The 24,663-nt window shown below is 41.3% G+C and overlaps 1 protein-coding gene across 3 annotated transcripts in view; it reads right to left on the bottom strand.

Moving 5' to 3' along the window:
- Dnah3 (dynein axonemal heavy chain 3) overlaps positions 1–24,663 on the bottom strand; it is a 164,187-nt gene that overhangs the window by 52,500 nt on the left and 87,024 nt on the right. For all 3 annotated transcript variants that reach the window (XM_085841357.1, XM_021168736.3, XM_085841358.1), the window contains 4 exons: positions 19,135–19,380; positions 6,816–6,919; positions 3,513–3,807; positions 849–1,028 (listed from right to left, as the gene is read on the bottom strand). In XM_085841357.1, coding sequence (XP_085697483.1) covers positions 849–1,028; positions 3,513–3,807; positions 6,816–6,919; positions 19,135–19,380 — 825 coding nt within the window. The remainder of the gene's footprint in view (positions 1–848; positions 1,029–3,512; positions 3,808–6,815; positions 6,920–19,134; positions 19,381–24,663) is intronic.

Below are 24,663 nucleotides of genomic sequence, written 5' to 3'. Positions count from 1 at the left end.
TATAAACATACATACAAGCAAAAACCTCATACACATACAATTAAAATAAATCTTTCTAAAAATATTGGCCTCAAATGTAATCATTCCCTAACGGTGATGGATTACAATAGAAACAAGATTGCTCTTGCCAACCATGATGGTGATTCAGCATCCTCTCTCACAGCTAACAGGAGTGACTCAGCTTTTTTATCAAGTGACAACCCTGGATTCTTTTAAGTTTTTCAGACTTGTGGATAAAAAATTAAGACGTTGACTCATCAGATCGTCTTAACTTCCTGAGAGGAAGAGCAGAGCACCCACAAACCCACGTAACTGTCTCAGACTGGCATTCCATGAGTTCCCATGGAACCTGGATGCTTTCACTGGCACCATTGCTGTGCTTGATCTCATGTGACCACACACATTCCCAGCAGTTGTAAGTGCTAGATTCTATGCTAGAAGCTTTTCAGAGATCCTATTTGTGACTGAACTTGAGCTGCCCATTTCTGTGGATTCTAGAAACATACTCCTGTTTGGAAATAGTGATATAACAAGCTCCCTATGGAGTTGAGGTGCCTTAGAGTTTGTTGTACTCAGATCCGAGGCAAATGCAACCCTGTAGCTCCTCCCTTCATGTGGTACCACCTTTTTGATGAATAGACAAGACTCCTCGAAGACTCTTGTCATCTTCCTATCCCACTGCACATAACTTTCAACATGAAGTCTGGAGCTAACCCAAACCTTAGCTCTCACAAAGGCATATACTCTACAAGCTCTCCTGTCAGAAGGCCCTGAACCAAACCAATTCATCCATGATAGCCAGCTCTGCAGGGGGAACAGAGAGGAATAAACCCTCTTCCTAGACATACCAGTGATGTCATTCCTTCCTCCACCAGGGGGACCCATGGCAGTCACAAGCAGAACATCCACAATGTCCAGCCTGTTTGTGTCTTTCTTGTCAAACCAGTAGCCATGGTCAATCCATTGTCTCAGCAGCTCAATGGGGGGCTGGGCTCCATACACCTCTTTGGCTGGCATGTTGAGATCATCTGTAGAAGGAAGCCACAGCCACACACACTGAGTCTATGGGATGCTTTGGTTTTACAGGGGTCACCAATGACTAGTCCCTCCATGAGAAAGTCTGTTTCCAGTGACCCCATTCCCATTCAAGACCCAGTCAGTAGACATCATGATCAGATGGGAAAGGGTTTTTATGGGTTTCGAGTTTTCTATCTTCTTGAAGTCTCTGCCCATCATGGCTATAAGATACATGGGTGACATCAACAAATGAGCATTTAACTTCCCCCCAATTTTCCTTAGCCAAAAAACACTGTCTGCAATACCACAGACATTTTGCTCATTGCTAAGCATATGATGGTGAGAGGCCTACCAAAGGTTTTTTTGTTTGTTGTGCTTTCAGTCTTGAGAGGGACTCTCACTGGGCTGCCCGGGCTTATCTCAAACACTATAGACATGGTGTCTGCCAGCGAACATATTTTCAGTCGTGATGGGGATTGAACTTAGAGCCTCCCTACATGCTAAGCAAATGCTGTACTACTGAGTAACTACCCCTCCTTCTGAGGGGCATTACATCTACTTGTAATAGCTAAAGTCTGGTGGGAGCAAGGCTTTAAACTAGGGCCTTTCATGAGCAAACTCAAAATGTCAAGAGGTGATTACAAGTTCTCTTAAGTACAAGGACGTTTTCTGCCTACAACCCAGCACTCAAGCTGGGTACATAGGAGACACTAATTCCGTGAAAGGGCTTGTGGGACCGTAAAAGGCAGCCTGTTTTCTGGTCAACCGAGACTCCGGAGACCTAGTAGAAACTCTACAAGGAATAGAACAGTAAGCCATGATCCCAGACAGACATAGGTGCCTGACACCATGGAGCCCCCAACTCCATAATCCTGTGACTACCAGTCACACAGACAAAGTCCCAAGCTCCTGGCATTCTGGCCAGACTCCACCCTCACAGTTACCTGACAATAGCCAGATATGCTCCTCCTCACAGCTACCCTGCGACTGCAAGATAGCCCAGCCCACTATAATAGGGACTGCTTTTCTACTTTCTCTCTTTCTTTTTGCCTTTCTACAATAAAGCTCTAAAACTATTGACCATCTCTGCTCATCGAGACTTGCCATGTTGGGGCAACAGAGTGGGCTTTTCTCTAAAGCACTGTGCCTAACCTTCCACAGGAAGGCCTTCCTGTGCTCCAGCGATGGCTGCCAGCCAAGTTAACAGCCTGAGCCAGCTAGACTCTCGTCCCTGCAGTAAACTGCCAGGGTTCTTCCCCTACCCTCCCTTCAGGCCCCGGGGCCAGAGTCCATCTGAGGGCCCATTTTCAGCTCTTCCATGACATACAGCGATGTCTGGGATGTCTGAGACTGAGAACCTGTTGTCTCTGGCCCAGAGACTCCAGATTGCTCCCTCTTTACCCCCAGGACTGGGGTTCTGTGTCTTCCCACAGCCAGACGCCCACCAGGGCCACATAGAGGGAGGGCAGGCTTGGGAGACTGCACCAGAGCTCTGGCGGGACGGGGGTTCTATCCCACCCCCTTTTATTTTCCCGAGACCTGCTGCCTGACAAGGGTTCTTTGTTTTTTGTTTTTTGTTTTTTTCAACAAATATTAATAGACTGATGAGTTTGTGTCAATCAATATTTTAGGAACTTTAGACACATTAACTGATTTAGTGCAAATATGTTTGATGTAAGGGACGGACCCTTAGATCAGGGACGCTGAGACAAACTATACCTAGGGTTGAAAATTGATATAGAGCCAAGTTTGGTTTAGCGCAAGGCTTCAACTTGCTTTGGGTATATCATAAAGATTGTGGGAGACCTGGAGGGAAAAAACGAAGGATAGAAAAGGAAGGAAAAATACAATGGATAAGATTCCTGCCTTTCAAGAGATGATGAGCATGTGTAAGGATATACATATAACCATGAAATGTATATTATTAGTACATGAGTTTAAAATACCGGACACAAGATGATCCAAGACAATGGGGGGCATTATGAGTACCTCCTGGGTTGGCAGTCGGCCTAAGACAACCATGAAGATTAGTAATCTTATGCAGGTCTGACGCCCAAAGTGAGGGAAAAAGAGGAAGTGCTTTGTACAAAGCAAATGTTGAAAGTCTCTGCTCTTATTTCATCAACATTTTTTTAATCAACTACTGAGTTCCTTCACTGAGTGAAGACTCACTATCTGATATCGCTTAGTGAAAACCCACTTATCTGATGCAAATGGACACAAACGTGATTTCTGGAGGTGTTGAAGTTTAGCTGCCACCACTACAGTCTCCTAGGCATACTGTTCACTACAAAGAAGAAAGAGGAAAGGCAGAGCAGAAAGGAGGGAGAGGAAGGAAGGAAGTAACAAAGGAAGGAGGAAAGATAGAAGTGAGAAGAGGCAGGAGACATGGTGGTAGGAATGCTAACCCACCCAAAAGAGAGAGACGGAAGCTTTGGCTTACTGCAGTTTAGATACAAGAACTTGGTCTACCCAGACCCAAGCCAATGCCTTACCTACAAACACCACTGCTTTCTTCCCTATGGGAGGCCCAAAAAGGCCTTTCCTCCGACGGTCCAGCTTGGACATGATGATATCCTGCGTCTGGTTGGCTGAAGTTCTGGCAGAGAAGTTGATGAAGTTGGGCTGGTAGACATTTTTGGGAAGGTGGAGAAGGAAGTCATTGGTGATAGCTGATTTGCCAGTGCCTGTGGGACCCACGAACAGTATCGGGACCTCATGGTCCAGGTAGGTTTTTAAGAAGAAGGACTGCCGGGCAGTCTCCATTGTGGGAATGATGAGGTCTGATACCTGTTGCATAAAGATATAGTAAAATCTTGGTCCTGGACCAGGAGAACTGAATCTGGGGATTCAAGGGATCTGGGTTTAACTGTAGCTCCATTCTTTATTATCTTTATGAAATTGAGCAAATGTTTAACTTTTCAAAAGACCTCAGTTTCAGTTCTGAAATGGAGACAATCATGGCATTTAATACTCAGTTGTCTGAGATCAAATGGGACCAAACACATAAAGGTGAGTGCTTTGTCCCTGTTTTGTAGATGAGGAAGCAGAGGCACAGCAGGTCTTCTTCAATAAGAAGTGGAAAGGTAGGGAGTTTGGATTCCAGCTTGTATGATTCCAAAGTCTACATTCTTAATACTAAACCAGCATAAAGGGTCAGGGTCAAACTTCTCTCTCTGAGACTTGCTTTTACCCAACTATTCTGCTTTGTCTCAGGCAAGAGCCACCTTCCTTGTGCCACCTATCCTGGCTCGGAAGATTTAGGTATGTTGTAGTCATATAAGAAGACTTATATGTTGACGGTTTGGTTTCCAATGTAGAAATGTTTAGAAGTGGGGATTTTGTGAAGTAATTGGATCCTAAGGGGTTTGGCCCCATCAATATGTTAATCCCTTGATGGGTTCATAGCTCATTGGTTTATTGGAAGTTGGTAGACATAAGAGATAAGACACATTGAAGAGGGTAGAGGGGTCTTTGGAGCACATTTTTCGGGCTTATATCCTACCCTTGTTCTCTCTATTCTCTGCTTCCTAGACATTATGAGTTGAGTGGATTTTTCTCTGCGTAGCCCTTCTGTAGTAATGTTATACCTCAATAGTAGCCCTGTGACAGTGGGGCTAAGCAAGCATAGCATCAAATCATGAACTAAAGTTTGCATTTTCTCCTCAGAGTTGACTCTCAGACATTCTGCCACAGTGACACAATGTTAGTGCCAGAAGACTTCTCTTGTTCCTGATTCATTTTCCCCAACATTGAGATTCTAGGACCCAAGACCCACATCCACTGAATCTCCCATTTTTTTCCAATATGGAAATTGAATATATTCTCCCTGGGACTCAGCTCCTAAGTGGATTTAGAGACCCCAATCATAGCTTCTGGAATTCTTATTACTTTGGATAGAATATCTTACCTAAGATTGAATTCTCTGAGCCTGGACCCTATAATCATTTTGTCATAACTGATCCCTTGGTGGGGCAAAGCAAGGGGGTAGAAAGGTGTATATTACATGTAGAGGTCTCCTCGTATCATGTCTAGTTTGGAAAGGAGTAATGACCTTGAGATGCTGTGTTGTATAACATCAGGGAACAAGGCCGGGCGTGGTGGCGCACGCCTTTAATCCCAGCACTCGGAAGGCAGAGGCAGGTGAATTTCTGGGTTCGAGGCCAGCCTGGTCTACAAAGTGAGTTCCAGGACAGCCAGGGCTATACAGAGAAACCCTTTCTCGAAAAACAAAACAAAACAAACAAAAAAATCAGGGAACAACATTCTCATTCTCACTGCAGTTTATAAATGTTGCTTCCAAAAACCAAACTTGACCTTGACTTGGGTACCACCAAATCTATGCAGCTTGGAAGCTTTTGCAAACAAAAGCTTGGCTTCTTTTAGGAAATAATTTGGCTAACTGAAAAGAAGCAGATGGGTATGGTCATTAAAGCAGAGAAGAGAACCATCAAGTGTCGTACGAGGATGCAGACCAGGATGTCATGCCTATATTATTCTGAGGTCTTCTCTGTAACCCTTTGAGGCAGATGATAAAACAGGCTGCAAGCAGGTCAGGATTCTCTATGAAGCCACATGGGCTGTTAGTGATGCTTGATCTCAGGTTCAAGACTTCCATTTTACAGCATAGATCAGGAACTTGAAGCCAGCTGGAGTTCACCCAGTGTTATTTTCATTTGACAAGAGGAAAATACCCATTGGAGCTGAAAATACTTTCTACACTGGGCCTCTGTCCATATGAGTTTAGTACAATTTCAAATCCTTGGAACTCAGACAACAGAGCTGTATAAGGACAATTAAAGCTGAGGATATCAGTGCTGGGGCTTCTTTACAGAAGGCAGCCCCTAGGATGTTTGTCCTGAGATCAGTACAATAACCCTAGTCTAAAGTATCCTTGTGAGTGCAGCTGTGGTCTTGCAATACCCGCACATTTCCATCTGCTATCTAAGAGCCCACTTGAAAGATCTGCACAGTCACTGCAGAAAGATACATAATATCCACTAGGTTATCCAAATGGAGGTACAAGAGCACTCATTTTGCCAGGCCAGCTGAGAGCTCCAGCCAGGCTACAGGGATAGAGCACACCATACCAGGAAGGGCAAGGAGGGGATGTAAGGGACTCAGAGCAGCAGCTGGAGGGTACTCTGAGTCTGTGGTGTGTGTGTTTGTGTGTGTGTGTTCCATGTACAAGACAAAGGGTCCCAGAAATCAAGCATCCAGTGGGGCAGTCCCTCCCATGTCAGGCAACAACTATGGCAGTGAAAACCAGCTTCCTCTGAAGGGCTGGGTGACCTCTAGCAGGGTTCTTGAAACACTAACTTAGGAGACTGAGGGTTCCATTCTCTGTAGGACTGAAATACAGTGTATTAGCCATTACCCAGGAAATCCACTGATTGAAACTCTTCTTTCTGAGTTCGGCCAGAGGAAATCTTTCTCTAAGGATATAATGTGGGTTGTTTTAGGCTTAGATAAGGTAGTTATGATGCTATAGATAATGGCAATGATCAGAATAAAAATGAACACCTATCTAACTCCCACTATGTGCTACAAGTCTTTACTGATTACCTTCAGTCTTGATAATCATCCTTTATTATTATTTTTCCATCTTACAGTTGGGTAAACTGAGGTGAGGAGCTTGAAGCCTATGTAATAAATCTAGGTCTCTCTGATATTAAACTCTATGTTTTTGATGGTTTGATCTTTGCAAAACACTTCATGGAAAAGCTCATAAGGAGCTGGTAGTTCTTCCATTTGGAAGGGTACTTAGAAAATTCCAGAAACCGCAGCATTTCCTTTACCTTTGCATTCGCAGGAATAGTCTCCTCCTCCTTGGTGATATATTCTGTCCATGCATTCCAGTGTCCACCCCCTTGTTTGAGGAAGTAAAAATCATAGATGCTTCCTGTACCCAAAGAAATAGAACATGCCATTAGCAAAACAAGGTAAGTTTCATATTTGAGGAATTTGACTGCCCCAGTTATAGGCATCTAGAATGCCTATGTGTCAGACCCAGCACAATCGTGGTGACACTTACCTGTCACTGGCAACCACAAACTGGAGCAAAAAAAAATCTTTATTATCCATATAAAATAGTAAGTGAAGATTGTGTAAATTCTTCTTGATTTTAGTCTTTGGGATAGGGACCTGTTCTGTATTGAACTTGGATTTGCTATGCAACCATACCTAGCTTACAACTTGTTTTTTTTTTGTTTTGTTTTGTTTTGTTTTTTTAAGTACATGCATTTGTTTATGTACTTGGTGGTGGAGTGGGGCTTGTCACAGCATATGTGTGGAGGATGGAGGACAATTCATGGAAGTCAGTTCTTTCTTTCCACCATGTAGGTTCCAAGGGTCAAACTCAGGTTATCAGCCTTGGCTGCCATCTATCTGGCTAGCTCTCTAGCTTTAAAGTTGTGAGCCCCTTACCTTAGCCTTCTTGTTAGTGTGAATATGTGCTTGTGTGCAAGCAGGTATGTATGTATGCACATATGACCGTGAGGGTCAGAGTTGATGTCATATGTCTCACTTTCTTGAGATAGAGTCACTTGCTGAACCTGAACTTCACTGATTCTGATAGACTGGCTTCAAGGATCTACCTGTCTCTGTGCCCCTCAGCACCAGGAGTATTATTATGCTGGCATTTTATGTAAAGTCTGGGGATGCAAACTCAGGTCTTCATGCTTTGGTGGCAGGTATCTTATTGACAGAGCCATCTTCACAGCCCCTGAAGCTGAAGTATTTTTAATAATAAAAGCAACAAATTTCTAAATAACAAAAGAAAGTAATAAATTGCTCTAAATCTCTTGTTATATAGCAATCTCCTCCTAGATAAAACCTTTATCTTGAAGGGAAGGTCATTAAGAGACAGGATGTTAAAAGGGGAAGTGGAACACTTCATCCTGCAAACAAACTCCTTCAACTCAGGAAATAAACTACTCAAAGGCTTCAGGAAGTTCCTGAAACCAGCAAGATACTGTAGGTCTCTCCCTTTCCAAGTATATATAAACAGCAAGGTCTGCTAAGAGACACTTGGCTCAGACCAACTGAGCTGCCTGGAAGAGGCTCAGACCAACTGAGCTGCCTGGAAGGGACTCTCAAGCCTGTCACACACCTGCATGCTGTGAAGTGTGCTCCAGGTTTGCAGCATTTATGAGCTGTCACCCATGCTGGGGTGGGCTTTGGTGATGCAGCTGACTTTTCTGCTCCCATAAGTGACCCTTATAGTAATTTCTGTTCCCATAAGTAACCCTTCGCTCATATTCCTGTAAGTAACTCCAATGGAACTCACTGCTTCATCAATGTAGACTTTTGTGCTATCCTTACTGTGGACTATCCTTGGCTGTCCACAGAGAATAAGTAGATGCCTGTTCTTGGCTCACCAGGGAGAATACCATACAATAATCCCACATGCAATCTCCTCCCCTCTACCATCCCCTTCCCTCTCCTCCTTTCTACTCATCTTTCCTCCCCTCTCTCCTCTCTCTCTCTCTGCCTCTCCATCTCTCTTTTTCTTCTCCCCTCTCTCTTTGTCCACTGCTTTCCAATGTTTACAGAACGAAGTCTCAATTCTTTCTGCAGTATTTTTTAAAGAATGTTTTGTTGTTGGTATCGTCATGTATTAAGGAAGGACGCTTCTTCTGTCATCCGATTCCCCCTCAGCTTTACTCAGAAGTAACACTGGATCAGCGTCTTTTTTTTTTTTTTTTTTTTGGTTTTTCGAGACAGGGTTTCTCTGTGTAGCCCTGGCTGTCCTGGCACTCACTTTGTAGACCAGGATGGCCTCGAACTCAGAAATCCGCCTGCCTCTGCCTCCCGAGTGCTGGGATTAAAGGCGTGCGCCACCACGCCCGGCGACTGGATCAGCGTCTTTATTTTTAAATTATTTTTTAAAAGACAGTTTCTGTGTATAGCTGGGACTCACTTTGTAGACCAGGCTAGCTTTGAACTCAGAGATCTGTCTGCCTCTGCCTCCTGAGTGCCTGGTCATGGATGACATTTTTAGAAGGCTATATGACACTATATTCACTGGGCTAAAAACTGTTCTCTAAAAAACTACCATTTCTGTAAACTCATCACGAAGAAATGATTTACAGCATAGGTAATTCATGTGTATGGGCATGTGACACCATCTGTGATCTCAAGGAACCAGTTGAGAATGCCTCCATTAGGAAACCAGTGAACACTGTGCCTTATAAAATGAAGGGAACACCTATGTATTAAAACAGAAAAAAAATTCTTAGAGAAATAATCACAGACGAGAACAAGGTGTGGTAGCTTACCTACTGTCTTGGGCAGGAGACAGGTAGAGTTAGTAGGAGAAAGAATTCTTGGCCAGCTTTGGCTACATAGTGAGACCCTATCTCAAAAACAAAACAAATAAAACAAATAAAAAACAACAACCAAAAGGTTTGAGGCTGTCCCTCAGTGACAGACCACTGACCTAGCATCCTCAAAGCCTGGCTTGGATCCTCCACACTGACAGCAACAACAGAGTTTTAAAATGGACATATACCATTCTACAAGTATGATAAAAGATGATGATAAGTCCACAGGATAAAGTATATTTTGAAAACTAAAGTACCTATAACAGGTTGATGTGAACAAAAAAAAAATCATTTTTCTTTGAGAGGTTTCTTTTATAAGAAAATAAGAGATACTAAAAACAATGTATCAGTAACATATTTTTCTCCTTCCCTTGTGGGCTAGTTTGTGGTTTTATTCAAGAACATTTAGGCCAAAGAACAAAGATTTAACTAAAATGGACCTACCAGCTATGTAATTTGGCCAGCGCTCCCATTTTGCACATCTGTGCAGTGGATCTGAGTTTACGCTAAGCCTAGAAAATCACTGTGGAGAGTGATTGAGCTCTATCTGTCAAGCATTTGAAGGTCCCTGGGCACACAGGAAGCTGTCTGCCAACACGAAGTTCCAAGCTTCTCCTTAGAATCACTTTTATTTTCTTTGCACTGTGGCTGTCAGTCAAACTCGGGTCCAGGGAAGAAGGAGGACAGAGCAGAATGCGGAGAGTAAATGCTCTGCAGCCTTTAAACACCTCGCCTGCCTCTAGTTCCTTCCCCGACTAAAGAGTAAAGCAAGTGTCTCAGCTGAGAAGTGCCTTTTCAAAGTCATACAATGAAGACTTGAAAACAGAGGGAATTGGCGGCATCATCTGGAAAGATAAATAAATCCCTGGTTCACATACAAGGATTTCACAGACATGGTTCCTAGATCATGAAAAACCAAGAAAGCAGCATCCCATGAAGTTGGAGGTGGATTTCCTGAAGTTTATTCATAGAAATGTAACCCTGGATGCTTGTGACAAGGCTAGGAAGGCATTTGAAAGGTCTTCAGGTGACTAGAAGGAACTGAGACTGTATGTTGCATAATTGCACATACATGAAATACTAAATCCTTGGAGAATAGGTTAGCGGCTGCCTTCCAGTGAGGAGAACAGAGATGAATTGAATACATTGATGAAGGATCTTACGGGGTGATGGAAACAGCCTAAAACGGGATTATGGTGATCACCGCATTGAGTAAGCTTACTAAAAATCACTGGTTTGTGTAATTAAGTGGGTGAATTTCATAGAATGTAAAGTATCACTCAATGGAGTTTTTACATAAAAAAGTATACTACCCCTGAAAGGCATATCCTTTTCAGGATAAGTGGGGTCTGGCTAGGAGCTTCTCAATCTGCTACTATTTAGTAAAGAATAGGAGAATAAAAGATTGGTGTCACTATATTCAAATATGGAAAGAATCTTGGTAGAGTCCCTTTTAAGAGAAAGCAGATGAGCTGGGTGAAGAAAATGTTTGGATAACATCTTTCAAAGGCCCATGTATGGAAGGCCTTTGCCTATGGCTTTAGTGGAAGTGGATGGAACCGTTAGGAGGCAGGATCCAGTAGAAGGAAGCAAGATGATTGGACACATGCTCTTGTACATACCAGCTCTTCTTCTGGGTCAGCAGGAGGTGAACAGCTTTCTGTGCCATGTGCTGTCATTGTAATGTGCTGCCTCAGACTCCAAACTAATGGGCCAACTCACTATGGGCAGAGACCTCCAAAGCTGTGAGCCTCCTTTTAAGTTGACCTTTTCAGGTGTTCATAATTTCAGAATGGAAAACTGACCAGAACATAACAAACCAAGTGATTGCTGAAGAAAGGAAAGGAAGTCTGGGCCTTTCCCAGTGGCTGCCCAAAAACTACACTGAACATTAAGCAGCTTTCCGGCTGCCTGTCAGCTACCGTTCTGGGAGGACGGTGATGTCTTCTTCTCCTTTTCCCTTCACTTAGCAGTTTTTCCATAGCTGAGATGTCAAGAGGGTCACAGAGCCCAGTAAAAAAGGGGATGGAGAGAGTCATAACAATGGCACTTTCGATTTAGAAAGGAGGCCTTCACACTAAGGAGCCACAGAGCCTTTATGCACAGATTAAACAAACAGGAAAGTCTGCTTCTCACAGATGGCATTAGTTGATCATATGTTGTCACTGGATCTCTGCCATCCAACTGTTCCTTAATCTAGAGCATGAAGTACTTCAGATTCATTTTAAAGATATATATAGCATGAGTATTATTTACCCTAATCATAACTTAAAGCAATGATTAAGTTTGAAAACTATCAGGAAGAAAGTAGATGTTTATCACAGGGATGAAAGTAAAGTTAGACTTTCTAAACATTTGCTCACATTGGTGACTTGATGTGGCAGAACCTTCCCCTTATGAATAAAGATTTCAGGGGACCAATCACTGGGTAAGGATTAGGCAGGACTTCGACATTAGGGAGAGGAAGAGGGGAGGCAGGAAAGAGATGTGGGACTTTTGGACAGGGACAGCTTGGAGGACAAGATGTAGCTAACAAATGGCCCCTGATTTAGATTGAGAATCTGAAGGATTTCTATTTCACGTGGCTTACAAGGTTAGGATGCTAGTTGTTGCACCCAACGATTCAGTTACCTTTTGATTCTGAACTAAGTTTGTGTGGTGTTTTCCTTCACTCGGTGACTCAACTGAATTCCAGAGAGAAAGGTGCGGTGACGACAAGTCATGGGTTTGCACGAAGTGCAAAGGCCGTGGGAATTTGAAAGCTTGGGGCTGTCATGATAGTGACCCGCCAGTGGGAACTTAGTGAGTTGGGTGGAGAGATTTCTGGTCTCTGGGTCAGAGTCCACCAGAGAGGAGACCAAGCAACCAGGCACTGCTGGCATAACACGGATTGCATTTTTACACTTCCCGCTACAACTTGAGAAGGGTCATTTTAGTCTTGCCAACAGCTTTTGCTTTCTTACCTCTTTTATTGTGTTCGTGTGTGTGTGCTCTCACTGTTTTGTGTGCGTGTATGCGTGTGTGTGTTTGTGTGTGTCTGTACAGGTATATGTGTGCTTGTGGCCCAAAGTTGATGTTGGAAATCATACTTGATCACCCTTCTTATTGGTTTTGAGAAAGTTCTCCCAATCAAACCCAAACTTTCCAGAATGGCTAGTCTTGCTAACCAGCTTGCTCTGGTGAGTCCCTGTTTCTGACTTCTGAGGCTGGAATTATAGATGAACTACTGCATCCATTAGGTGCTTTATGTGTGTTCTGGAGACCCAAGGTTCAGCCCTCTTGCATGTGAGACAAACACTTGAAGCACTGAGCCATCTCCCCAGACTACCAAAGCGCTTTCTGAATCAAAGCTACTAAGTAGGTTTGACCAAACATGTATATGAAGAAGTCGGTTGGCAGTGAATGCTGGGAATTCTGGTTTCTTGTATGCTACATTAGTTGATGGGACAAAGAAAGAGGAGATGAGGTCACTAGAGTGCACTCAGACATTGTGGAGGAAGTTACCTGGAAAAAGATTGGAAACACTTCATATCTTGCTCCAAAGATGAAAGAAAGATGTCATTGCAGAGTGGACCAAGAGTGGGATCAAAGGTAACTCATGAGCCATGTCTGCAGTCACATAGAGTAAACAAACTGGCCTGGAGGGCTAAGGAGAGCAGAAAACAGCATATGGAAATGCAGCATGAAGAACAGTGTGGAGGCCAACCTGAAGAATATATCTCTAAAATGTGGTCAGCGTGTGATTCGCTGGCTTCAGGGGATGGTCTGGCATCCTCAGCAAGGTGCAGAAGGCATCAGCTTGAAAAAAATGAAACAGGAACAAAAAGCACAAAGAGAAAATAGGCTGAGATGAAACAAAAAGATGAGATCAAAGGTGAGATGTTCAGTCTCTTCTGAACAATGGCAGCACTATTATACTGTATAGAAAACTATAACACTATTATACTGTATCTATAGAAAACTATAACACTATTATACTCTATCTATAGAAAACTATAACACAATTATACTGCATAGAAAACTATAACATTATTATACTGTATAGAAAACTATAACACTATTATACTGTATCTATAGAAAACTATAACACTATTATACTATATATATTATACATAACATCATTATAGTATAATTTATCTTAAGTGTTTTTATATGTAGCTACTCATTTAATCCTTCCAGGAACACCACAGATATGCTCTATTATTGTTGTACATATTTTAGAACTGTGGAAACTGAGAGGTGCTGAGGAATTTGCTCCAAGTCTGCCAACTAGAAAGTGTGGGAGCCAGAATTCCAGCCTGGAGGGTTTTATTCTGGAGTCTATGCTTTTAACTATTAAATTAAAAATGACAGGAAGCAAAGTATGCAAAGGTTGACTGAAATTATTCAAGATGGACAGGAGACTAACTGAAGTTGAGGATGACTGGTATTAAAATAAAAACCCACTTCAAATGGACCTAAAGCACAAACAAGGAAATATGATATAATAGATACAGAAGGCATAGAATACAACTTTCCCTTGCTGACTAAACAGAGGAATCAGATTCCAGGCAAAATAAATAAAAGGATACCCATGTCTAGACATAGTCTGTCAAAACAAAAACAAAACACAACCTACAATAGAACATTAAATAAAGAACGCATGAAAAGCAAGCTATCACTATATATAAAATGCACCCTAACTTCTAACTAAAATGAGAAGAAATTTTAATTACACTCTGTTTTCACATTTCAGATGTAAATAGAATGACAAAACACACAAGGAAAAACAGAGTGTCAAGAAGAAATGGGCAAATCCAGTATTATCATTGGGGATAATTCAATGACCTCTATCAATGAGAAAATGAGTCAGAGAATAGTTAAAATGAACACGACCATTGCAAACAAGCTGAGCACTTATAGTTCACTATCTACAAACAGCAGGCATGCATTCTTCTTAAACTCACATGGAATGTTCACCATGACAGGCCACATTCTTGACTATAAAACGTTTTTAATACATTTAAATAATAATAGATACTACCGCAGTATATACTTCTGGAGCACAATAGAATTAGAATAGAAACCAGGAAGAGAAAGATAGCTAGAAAATCTCAGTCCTTCGAGGTTAACCGACAAATCAAAAAAGTACAAGGTTTTGACATACAAATCAAAAAGTACCAAGGGCTGAGGAGATGGCTTAAGCATTGCTGCACAATCAGCCCTGGTGAAGACCAGAGTTCTGCTCACCAATGTGTAATGCCAGGTTGGGCTTGGTAGCTGTGGTGGTTTGAATAAGAATGGCCCCCATAGACTAAAGAGTTTGAGTACTTGGACCATAAGGAGTCGCACTAAATTAGGAAATATGCTTCATTGGAGAAATAGTGTCACTGTCGAGGCAGGCTTGATATCATATATGCTCAAGCTATGCCCAGTAGAACATACAGAGGTCTTCTGCTGCCTGCAAAGCAAAGTGTACAACTCTCAGTTCCTTTTCCAGCACCATGTCTTCTTGGACATTGTCATGATTGCTGCTATGCTGATAATAAGCTGAACCTCGGAAACTATAAGCCAGCCTCAAGCAATTGTTTTCCTTTTTAAGAGTTGCCTTGGTCATGGTGTCTCTTCATGGGAATAAAACCCTAAGACATTAGTCTGTCTATAATTTCAGCACTTAGAAGTTGGAAGTGGGATCCCCACAGCAAACTTGCTAGACAGACTAGCTATATTGTTAAACTCTGGGTTCAAGTGAGACTCTGCCTCAGTGAAGAAGGCAGAGAAGGGTCGAACAAGACAACCAACATTAGCTATGGGTCTCCATCTACACATATACCAACAGACATGTGTATACATGAACACACACACCACATACATAGAGGAAAAGGCTATCAAGAGAAATTTAAAAATATTATGATCTAAATGCAAATTAAAATGTATTTCAATACCTGTGGGATGCAGTGAAAGTAACTCATGGAGGGGAATTTTAGCAATGATTGTATGTATCAGGAAGAGACAAATAGCTAAAAATCAACAATGTAAGTACATTTTAGGAAACTAGGGATGCTGCCAAATGTCCATTATCTCTTCTAGAAATCATGCCCCATTCTACGAGGTCAGCATTATCCAAATGCCTAAACCAGAGATGTTATGAAATATAACTGTTTTTCATCCACATATAAATGCATTTCCTCAACACAATGTTAGCAAATTAATGAAATAGGATCAACTACACGTATGTAAAGCTGGCTCATCATTTGGAAATTCTCTATAATCTATGTTATTAACATGAAAAGAAGAAAAACCATGTCATGATTTTCATAAATATTTTTAAAATCCAACGTCTATGTGCTAGCTAGCTCTTATGTCAACTTGACACAAACTAGAGTCATGTGAGAGGAAAGAACACCAACTGAGAAAATACCTCCATAACATTGGGCTGTAGGCAAGCCTGCGGGGCATTTTCTTAATTAGTGAATGACAAGGGAGGTCTTAGGTGGGAGCAAAGGTGGTCCTGGGTTTTATAGGAAAGCCAGCTGAGCAAGCTATGAGGAGCAAGCCAGTAAGCAGCACTCCTCCATGGCCTCTGCATCAGCTTCCTGCCCTACATGCTTTTGACAATGAACTAACTGTGTTAGGTGGATGGAAGTCTGAGTGAAATACACTCTTCCTCCTTTAAATTGCTGTTGGCCATTATGTTTCATCACAGTGGTAGGAAAGTAATTGAGACAGAAATTGGTATCAGGAGAATGGAGTATTGCTTCTACAGACCTGACCAGGTTATTTTGGGGAGGATTGTGGAAGGAATTTGGAACTTTGGGCTAGAAAATCTATTGACTTCTTTGAGCACTCAGTGGGCTGCCCTGTAGGAGCTTAGAAGACAATGCTGATAGAAGTGCAAAGATGGAGGCCTGACTTGGAAAGTTTAAAATCTCTCTCAGGGCCATTGCTATTTTGAATAGAGAATCTCTGGTGTCTGCTCAGCTGAGGCTGAAAAATCAGTTGTGGTAAGAGACCAGAACCACTGAAGTAAAACCTCTGCTTTGTTGGGACAATTGATTCTGGCTAACTGGAGCTGAGAAGGTGGTGATTAAGAAGACCCCTGCGCCACTGAGGTGAAATCTGGGAAGTGTTTGTTCAGGGTCAATGTATTCTAGGGGTTGCCTAGATAGTAACTTGTGCTGGCAGCTTAACTTGGTAGTGTGTAAGAGTCTTTTAGATGATATTCATTTTTGGCTAAAGAGTTTATTAGAGAGCATTTGAGGCTCCACACCATGAAGAGGGTCCAGAAGAGGCTATTGGCTAAAGTGCAGCTCAGTTGTTGTAAAAGGTCCCAGTACTATGGAAAGACTTCCAAGAATACCAGCAACCATAGAGTAGAGCTGGCCCAAGCCTAGCAGACAGGCTGTGTATGCTGCAGAGTGTAGGCAAAGAAATGGCCAACCACTTTGGAGGAACCCAGACAATCTGGAGTGAACCCCAGACATTGAGCGTTTACAGTTGAATTTTGGTTTCAGATTATGATTGCGCCCTGCTTCTTTCCTCATGAAATACAATATTTATTTTTGATTTTGCTGGAACCCAAGAGGCTTTGAACTTTTAAAAAGATTTTTGGAGTTTTATTGAGACTTTAGATTTTAAAAGAGTTTGAATTTTTAAAGAGACTGAACTCATAAAGTGCTTGAATTTGTAAAGCTGTGGGACGTTTTAAGTTTGTAAGATACTTTATATTATAATATTGATATTAATGTGTGATTTTGGGTGATGAACAAGAAAGGAAAGGTTATGGCTTAACAGTGGTGTGTTTATGTGTCAAGTTGACAAAGGGTCAATTGTGCTGACTAGTTTTATGTCAACTTGACACAAGCTAGAGTCATCAGAGAGGAGAAAGGCTCAACGGAGAAAATGCCTCCATAAGATCAGGCTGTTGAGCATTTTCTTAATTAGTAGCTGATGAGGAGGGCCCAGCTCATTGTGGGTGTTGCCACCCTGGGCAGATGGTTCTGGTTATATAAAAAATCAGGCTGAATGAGCCATAAGACACAGACAAGTAAGCATTATCCCTTCATGGCCTCTGTATCAGCTCCTGCCTCCAGGTTCCTGCCCTGCTTGAGTTCCTCCTACCTTGCTTTCCCTCAATGGACTGTGATTCAGGACATGTAAACCAAATAAACTCATCCCCAAGTTGGTTTTGGTCATGGTGTTTCATCACAGCAGCATAAAAAGTAACTGAGACTCATACTCATAACAAAACATCTCAGCACATTAGGAATAGATGGAACGTGCTCAGAACAATCACAGATGACATCATACTTAAGGGCAAGGACTAGATATCTTCCTCCTAGGTTGGAGTTTTTCCTCCTTCTAGGATTCTAACATCCTCTTTCATCATACCTGTTCAGAGTCATACTAGGAAGTCTTGATAATGGAATGAGATAAGGAGATAAAAAATTAGGGAGGAAGAAAAAGCCTTATGACATAAAAGGATGACATGGAAGAGGCTCTATAGAAAATCTTTCTGGAACTTATTAGTAATACGTCATGGTTTTCAGGTACAGAGTCAGCTTCTTTACTGCCTATCGGAAATGATCATGTAGGCTGGGAGATGGCTCAGCAGTTAAGAGCACTGACTGCTCTTCCAGAGGTCCTGAGTTCACCTCCCAGCAACCACAAGGTAGCTCACAACCATCTGTAATGGGACCTGATACACTCGGGTGTGTCTGAAGACAGCTACAGTGTACTTGTATAAATAGTAATAAATAAATAATATTTTAAAAAAGAAATGATCACATAGAACTTAAAATCCAAGCATAATACCATTCATACTGTATCAAAAAGGAATAGTTATAACTTTTAAAATTTGTAGGATCTACTTGGGGAAATGACAAAGATGTGATAAAAGATTAAAATATAATAGGAAGGTAAGTCAAAGCTACATATAGAAAAGAATTATTAAGTTACAATGCCAATAAAACTCTCAGTATGCTTATGCATTTATGTATATATACATATATATATATGTGTATGTATTATGTATTTTTATCAGTTTTGTCTGTGTACATATGTCAGAGGTCACTGTCAGGTGTCTTGCTTAGTCTCTCACCATATAATTTTTTGAGACAGGGTCTCTCAACTGAATTGGAATTTGCTGCCTGTCTAGACTGGATCTACCTGACTGTCCCCCTCAGTTCTGGGGTTACAAGCCATGTTGCCACATCTGGCTTTTTCAGGGGTGCTAGAGATTCAAAGCCAGGCCCCCATTCTAGCACAGCACTTTGCCCACAGAGCCGTCTTTCTAACCCTGAGTCATATTAATATTAAGCAACCACCACTCCTTTATTAAACACTCACATCAAAGAATATTTGCGGTTAGTTCAAAGGTAATATAGCAAAATTGGAAATACTTCAACATATGACATTATAAGGACAAAGTTAGAAGGAAGCACTAATGCCATAGCCAAACATGAAGCACATAAACATACAGGACAAAATGAGAAGCCATGAAGAAGAACAGTAGCAGAGGAATTTCTTATTTTCACTGGGAGGTGAAATGATGAAAAAATTTTTACAAAAATAAAATAACATCCCAAACACCTCCCAAAATAAACTATCATTGTGGTTTTATATTTAAAACATAGTTAAATGTCCCAAAGACCTATTTTAGGGCTACTTATGTCTTACATGGCGTGGGGTGGGGGTTCAGCTCTGAAGAAGTGATCCTCATACTCCCTTAGTTTTTGTTAAGACCTTACACGTCCCACACATTCAGTTGGGTTTGGGGCACATGATTTAAACTCACATAGCAGGGCATAAGTACCTCTTTCTGGGAAGATGTTGTTTTTGGTGAGTTTCACACTCTTGGGCCTTGGGTTACGATCATCCATGCCCATGATCAGGTTGCGGAAAAATACATCAAATTTCTTTCTGCTCTCAGCATTGATGGTCCCCGCCAAAGTCCACACCAAGGAGAAAAGAAACAGGCCTTGCAGCCAGAGGAAGATCTGCTGGCTTGACAGACCTTCATATATCTCCATTTCTTCCTCCTGGATGTCCCGGATTTCATCTGAAAGTGAAAGAAAGTGAAGCTTGGGTTGAGAAAAGTGTTGGGCATGCAAGAGATGAATGCTGGGTCTGCCTATGAAGGACCTGGAAGGCAACTGATATGGCTGAGAATCCATTCCATATACATTCCCTTTATCATATACACGTATCCACACACACACACAGTGACTACAAGTTCTTATGGGTGTGTATGTCTATAGACAGGTTCGTGTGTGTTACATGTCTGAGGATACAGGTGGAGGTCAGAGTTAGATACTGGGTGTCCCTCAAATGCTCTCCAACTTTCTTTTTTGAGATTGGGATTTTTATTGAACCTGGATCTTGTTAATTTGGCTAGATTAGCTGGCCAGTGAGTGCCAGAGAGCCTCTGTCTCCACCTCCTAAGTACTGGAATTATATAGGCAATGGCTATCATGCTTAGCTTTTACCTGGGTGCTGGAGCTCTGACCTCAGGTCCTTATACTTGCATGACAAACATCTTATAGATTGAGCTATCTGTCTCTCTAGCCCACATATATTTTTAATTGTAGTTAAACATATTTAAAGTGTGCCTACTTCAGTGGGTTTGAGCACATTCACATGGGCAGCCATCATTACTATTCATAACCAGTGCTCCTTTATCCAGAACTGGAGCTTGGTACCACTAACAATAGCTTGTCCTCCACTCCTGACATGGCTAGCACTGTATTTTCTATCTCCATATGTGTGACTCCAAAGCACATTCTAGAACTCTATTACTTTGTGATTAATTTATTTCATTAGCATAGATAGTATCTTCTTGCTTCACCAATTTTGTGCTTGTCAATTATTCCATATCTATTTATTTTTATTTATTATAATACTTTGAATTCTATTTTATACATATGGATAGTTTTTCCTGCTTGTATGTACGTGCACTATATATGTCTGGCACCCTCAGAGGTCAGAGGAAGGAGTTGGATTCCCTGTAACTGAAGATATAGATTGTTGTGAGCTGCTGCCATGTGGGTACTGGAAACTGAATTTAGGTCTTCTGCAAGAGAAACGAGCTTTTAACTGTTGATTCTTCTCTTGACCGCCCCCCCCCCAATATTTCCTTTAAAAAAACCAGAATATGTTTTACTGTGTGATTATACCATTTTGTTTACCCCTTCATCTGTTGATGGATGTTTGGGTTAGGAAACAACCTTAATGTGTATGTATGGACATATAAGTATCTGTTTAACTTGTATTCAGTTATTTTGAGTATATACATAGAAACCAGGTTATTGATCACATATGGGAAGTCTATTGCTTCTTTTTAAAGAAACCACCAAAATATTTTGCCAGACAAACTGCTCACTCCATGTTTACAGCAATGGTCTATAAGTCTACAAGGGTTTCAACTTCTGCATCCTCTCAGACACTCTTTATTTAACCTTTTTCAGGGGGGTTGATTGATTTTTTTTTTTTTTTTTTTTGTTTTTTTGAGACAGGGTTTCTCTGTATAGCCCTGGCTGTCCTGGAACTCACTTTGTAGACCAGGCTGGCCTCGAACTCAGAAATCCACCTGCCTTGCCTCCTGAGTGCTGGGATTAAAGGCGTGTGCCACCATGCCCGGCTTGTTATTTATTTATTGTGTGAAAAGATGTAACCATCATTGTGGATTTGATTTCCATGTACCTGGTGATTAGCATTTTTTGTGTATTTCCTGCCCATTTGTAGCTTCTTGGAGAACTGTTCATTCAAGACCTTTACCCATGTTTGTATTATTTGTATTTTCGTGCCAAATGAATGTTTGTGGGTTTTAGTAATGCTTCTTTCTATATCCTCCAGAGTAATTCTTTGTGTGTGTATGTGTGTGTGCGTTCCTGTAGCTGTGTATGTGTGAGTGTGTTCCTGTAGCTGTGTATGTGTGAGTGTGTTCCTGTAGCTGTGTATGTGTGTTCCTGTAGCTGTGTATGTGTGTGTGTTCCTGTAGCTGTGTATGTGTGTGTTCCTGTAGCTGTGTATGTGTGTATGTTCCTGTAGCCGTGTATGTGTGTGTTCCTGTAGCTGTGAGTGCACTTATGAGTGCTGATGTGTGTGCACACACATGACTGAGGCTAACCACGGTTGTCCTTTTTTTTTTTTTTAGACAAAGTCTCTTATTGGTCTGGGGCTTGCAGACGAGGCTGGGCTGACCACTCAGTAAATCCTTCATATCCAGTATCTCTGCCTCTTCAGTTCTGAAGTTACAAGTTTATGTCACCACACCCCAATTTTCCACATCATTTCTGAAGTTTGAATACTCTGGTCTCCTTGTATGTCTGACATGACTGAGCCATCTTTCCAGTCTTTGATACTAGTCCTTTTTTAATTTTCGAGTCAGGGTTTTATCATGTATCCACAGTTGGTCTAAAACTCCATATGTAGGTCAGGCTGGCCTTGAACTCACAGAAATTGAACTGCCTCTGCTTCTAAGTGCTGAGATTGAAGGCTATATCTCCATGCTTGGCATCTGATATTAATTCTTTATCAGTCCCAAAATTTGCAAACATCTTTGGTTCTGTGTGGGTTGACCTTTCACTGTTGGACAGATTGACCTTTCATTGTAGATAGATTTTAAATTTTAATGACATACAGTGTGTCTATTCTTTTTATCTTTGGCCCATGTCTTTGGCACTACATCCAAGAATTTGTTGCCAAGTTAAAAGTTAAGAGATTGTTTTTTCCTCTTAAGAATTCATAGTGATTTTTCTTTCTGTTTAGATCTTGCATCCATTTTGAGTCAATATATATATATATATATATATATATATATATATATATATATATATTTTTTTTTTTTTTTTTTTTGCTTTTTCGAGACAGGGTTTCTCTGTGTAGCCCTGGCTGTCCTGGCACTCACTTTGTAGACCAGGCTGGCCTCGAACTCAGAAATCCACCTGCCTCTGCCTCCTGAGTGCTGGGATTAAAGGCGTGCGCCACCACGCCCGGCTTTTTTTTTTTAATATATTTTTTAATATTAGGTAATGATCTAACTTCCTACATAGCCCTGCCTGTCTTAGAACTCACAATGGAGACCAGGCTGGCTTTGAACTTGCAGAGATCTGCTTACCTCTGCCTCTGAGTGCTGAGATTAGGACTCCTGGCTTCAAATCCTTTTTTTTTTTTTTTTTTAAGATTTATTTTAAAATTATTTGTATATTTGTGTATGAGTGTGGGTATGTGCATATGAGTGCAGGTGCCCAGAGAAGTCAGAAGAGGGCTTTGGATTTTCTGGAGCAGGAATTACAAGCAGTTGTGAGCTACTTGACATGGGTGCTAGACCCTGAACTTGGGTCCTCCACAAGAACAGCAAACACTCTTAACCATTAAGCCATCTCATCAGCCTAGCCAACTTGATTCTTTTGCAGTGACTATCTAGTTTACCTGGTAATATTTATTGAAAACATTGTTCTTCCTCATGGATGGTCTTAACACATATAAGTCAAAAATAATTTAGCCATTTATAGGAGGCTTTGTTTCTGTGGTTTTTATTTCTCTGTTGGTCATATTAGTCTATGTGCTAGTACAATACTTTTGAATGACAATAGCTTTATAATAAGCATTAAAATCAGGTTCAGTAAATTTTCTGGCTTTGCCCTTTTCCAAGATTGTTTGGAGGTATAAGATAGAGCTATATGTCTATAATTCCAGCACTGAAGAGGATCAGGCAGGATGACCATGAATTCAAAGCCAGCTCTAGCCAGAATTCTAGTAGGGTAAGTGTGTGTATACACAGATATATGTTTGTATGTATATAAATATATTTATACACATCAGATGTGTGTGTGTGTAGATCACATTTCCCGTGTCCTTAATTCAAAATACAGAACCTCAATTAAATTATGAGAAAATAACTGGCTAGTATCAAGAGGCAAGATTGTTAAAAACAAGAAAAGACAAAATGTCACAGGTTGGAGCAAACGATGGGAATACAGCAATTAAATGCAGTGTGGTGTCAACATATCTGGCAGCATGGAACCCATGCCTTTGCTTACTCTGACAATGATCTCTTGGTCGATGTTAACATGGAGTTAAACTATGAAGCTAGGGGAGGGGGTCTAGATATGCCCCTCCCCCATGCCCTTCTTGCAAGTCTTCTATAAATGTAAAACTAGTTCACACTAAAGCAGCATTCACAGTTCCTCATCTTAAGGCCTTGATCGGCACAGCTACCATGTGCTTGCATTTCGCAGAACAGAAAGTTACAGCTTTGGTGTGAGCTACAGGCACATTGAAGCTCAGGCTCTAGTTTTTAGTAGGGAGTGTTTCCAGGAGGTTTCACAACAGCACGCTTGGGAAAGCAGGGGATGAGGCCACATGGAGCTGGAGGCAATGAGCCTGTTTCTTGTGCTAGTGCTTCTTCACTTGGGGAAACTATATAAGGACAGTAGACAGAACTTGAGAAAATATGTAGCATTTGCATAGGAAATGCAGATATACAACACTGAATACAATTGGTTTGTTTCTAAAGAGAGTTCTGAACTTAAGGTTTTTTTTTTTTTAATCTATGTGTGATATCTATATATGATGTAGGTCATCTTCATGTGTGTCAGTGCAGGTGTACATGTGCCAAAGGGTCATGTGGTGATCAGGGACAATCTCAGTACCCACCTTACTACCTTGAAATGGGGCTCTTGTTACTCACCCCCGTGTACATTAATCTATCAAGCCCACAAGCATCCCTACATTCTCCTGTCTCTGCCTCTCATCTTGGTGCAAGAGCACTGGGATTGCAGACAAGTGATATATGCCTGGCTTTAAGGGTTTCTGGGAATTTGAACTCAGGTCTTCATACTTACACAGCATACACTTTATTCACTGAGCCATCTCCTGAGTACCCGGAGTTTAATTTACGAAAACAAAGCAGTATTTATAAAGTCCCCACTCCACTGTTAACTATGTTACAATTTTAATTTATACTTACAATGATTTGGGTGAAAATAAGCTGAAAAAAACATGTTTAGGTACCGGAAGTCGTGAAGAAGATTCATCAGAGTTTGAACTGTTATCTTGAAAAAGAAGTGGCATCCAGTAAGAGTTCCCCAGATGCACACAGATTCCCCAGATCATTTGCAGTAGATGTTAGTGAAATTTGATGTATGTGAAAGCAGTTACAGAGATGTATGATTATACCTCAGAGGTACGTTTATCACAGAACCTTTGTCTCCTGAAGAAGTTTTCTGGTTTTAAAATTGATATTAGTTCTCTTCTAATGTATTTGTGTGTTGTAAATTTGTATATTTATAATGTAAGTTCTCTCTCTCTCTCTCTCTCTCTCTGTGTGTGTGTGTGTGTG

The sequence above is a fragment of the Mus caroli genome, unplaced genomic scaffold (genome assembly GCF_978045245.1).
Source record: "Mus caroli unplaced genomic scaffold, Mus_caroli_1 scaffold_8, whole genome shotgun sequence".
NCBI lineage: Eukaryota > Metazoa > Chordata > Mammalia > Rodentia > Muridae > Mus > Mus caroli.
This window is presented reverse-complemented; position numbering and strand designations above follow the sequence as displayed.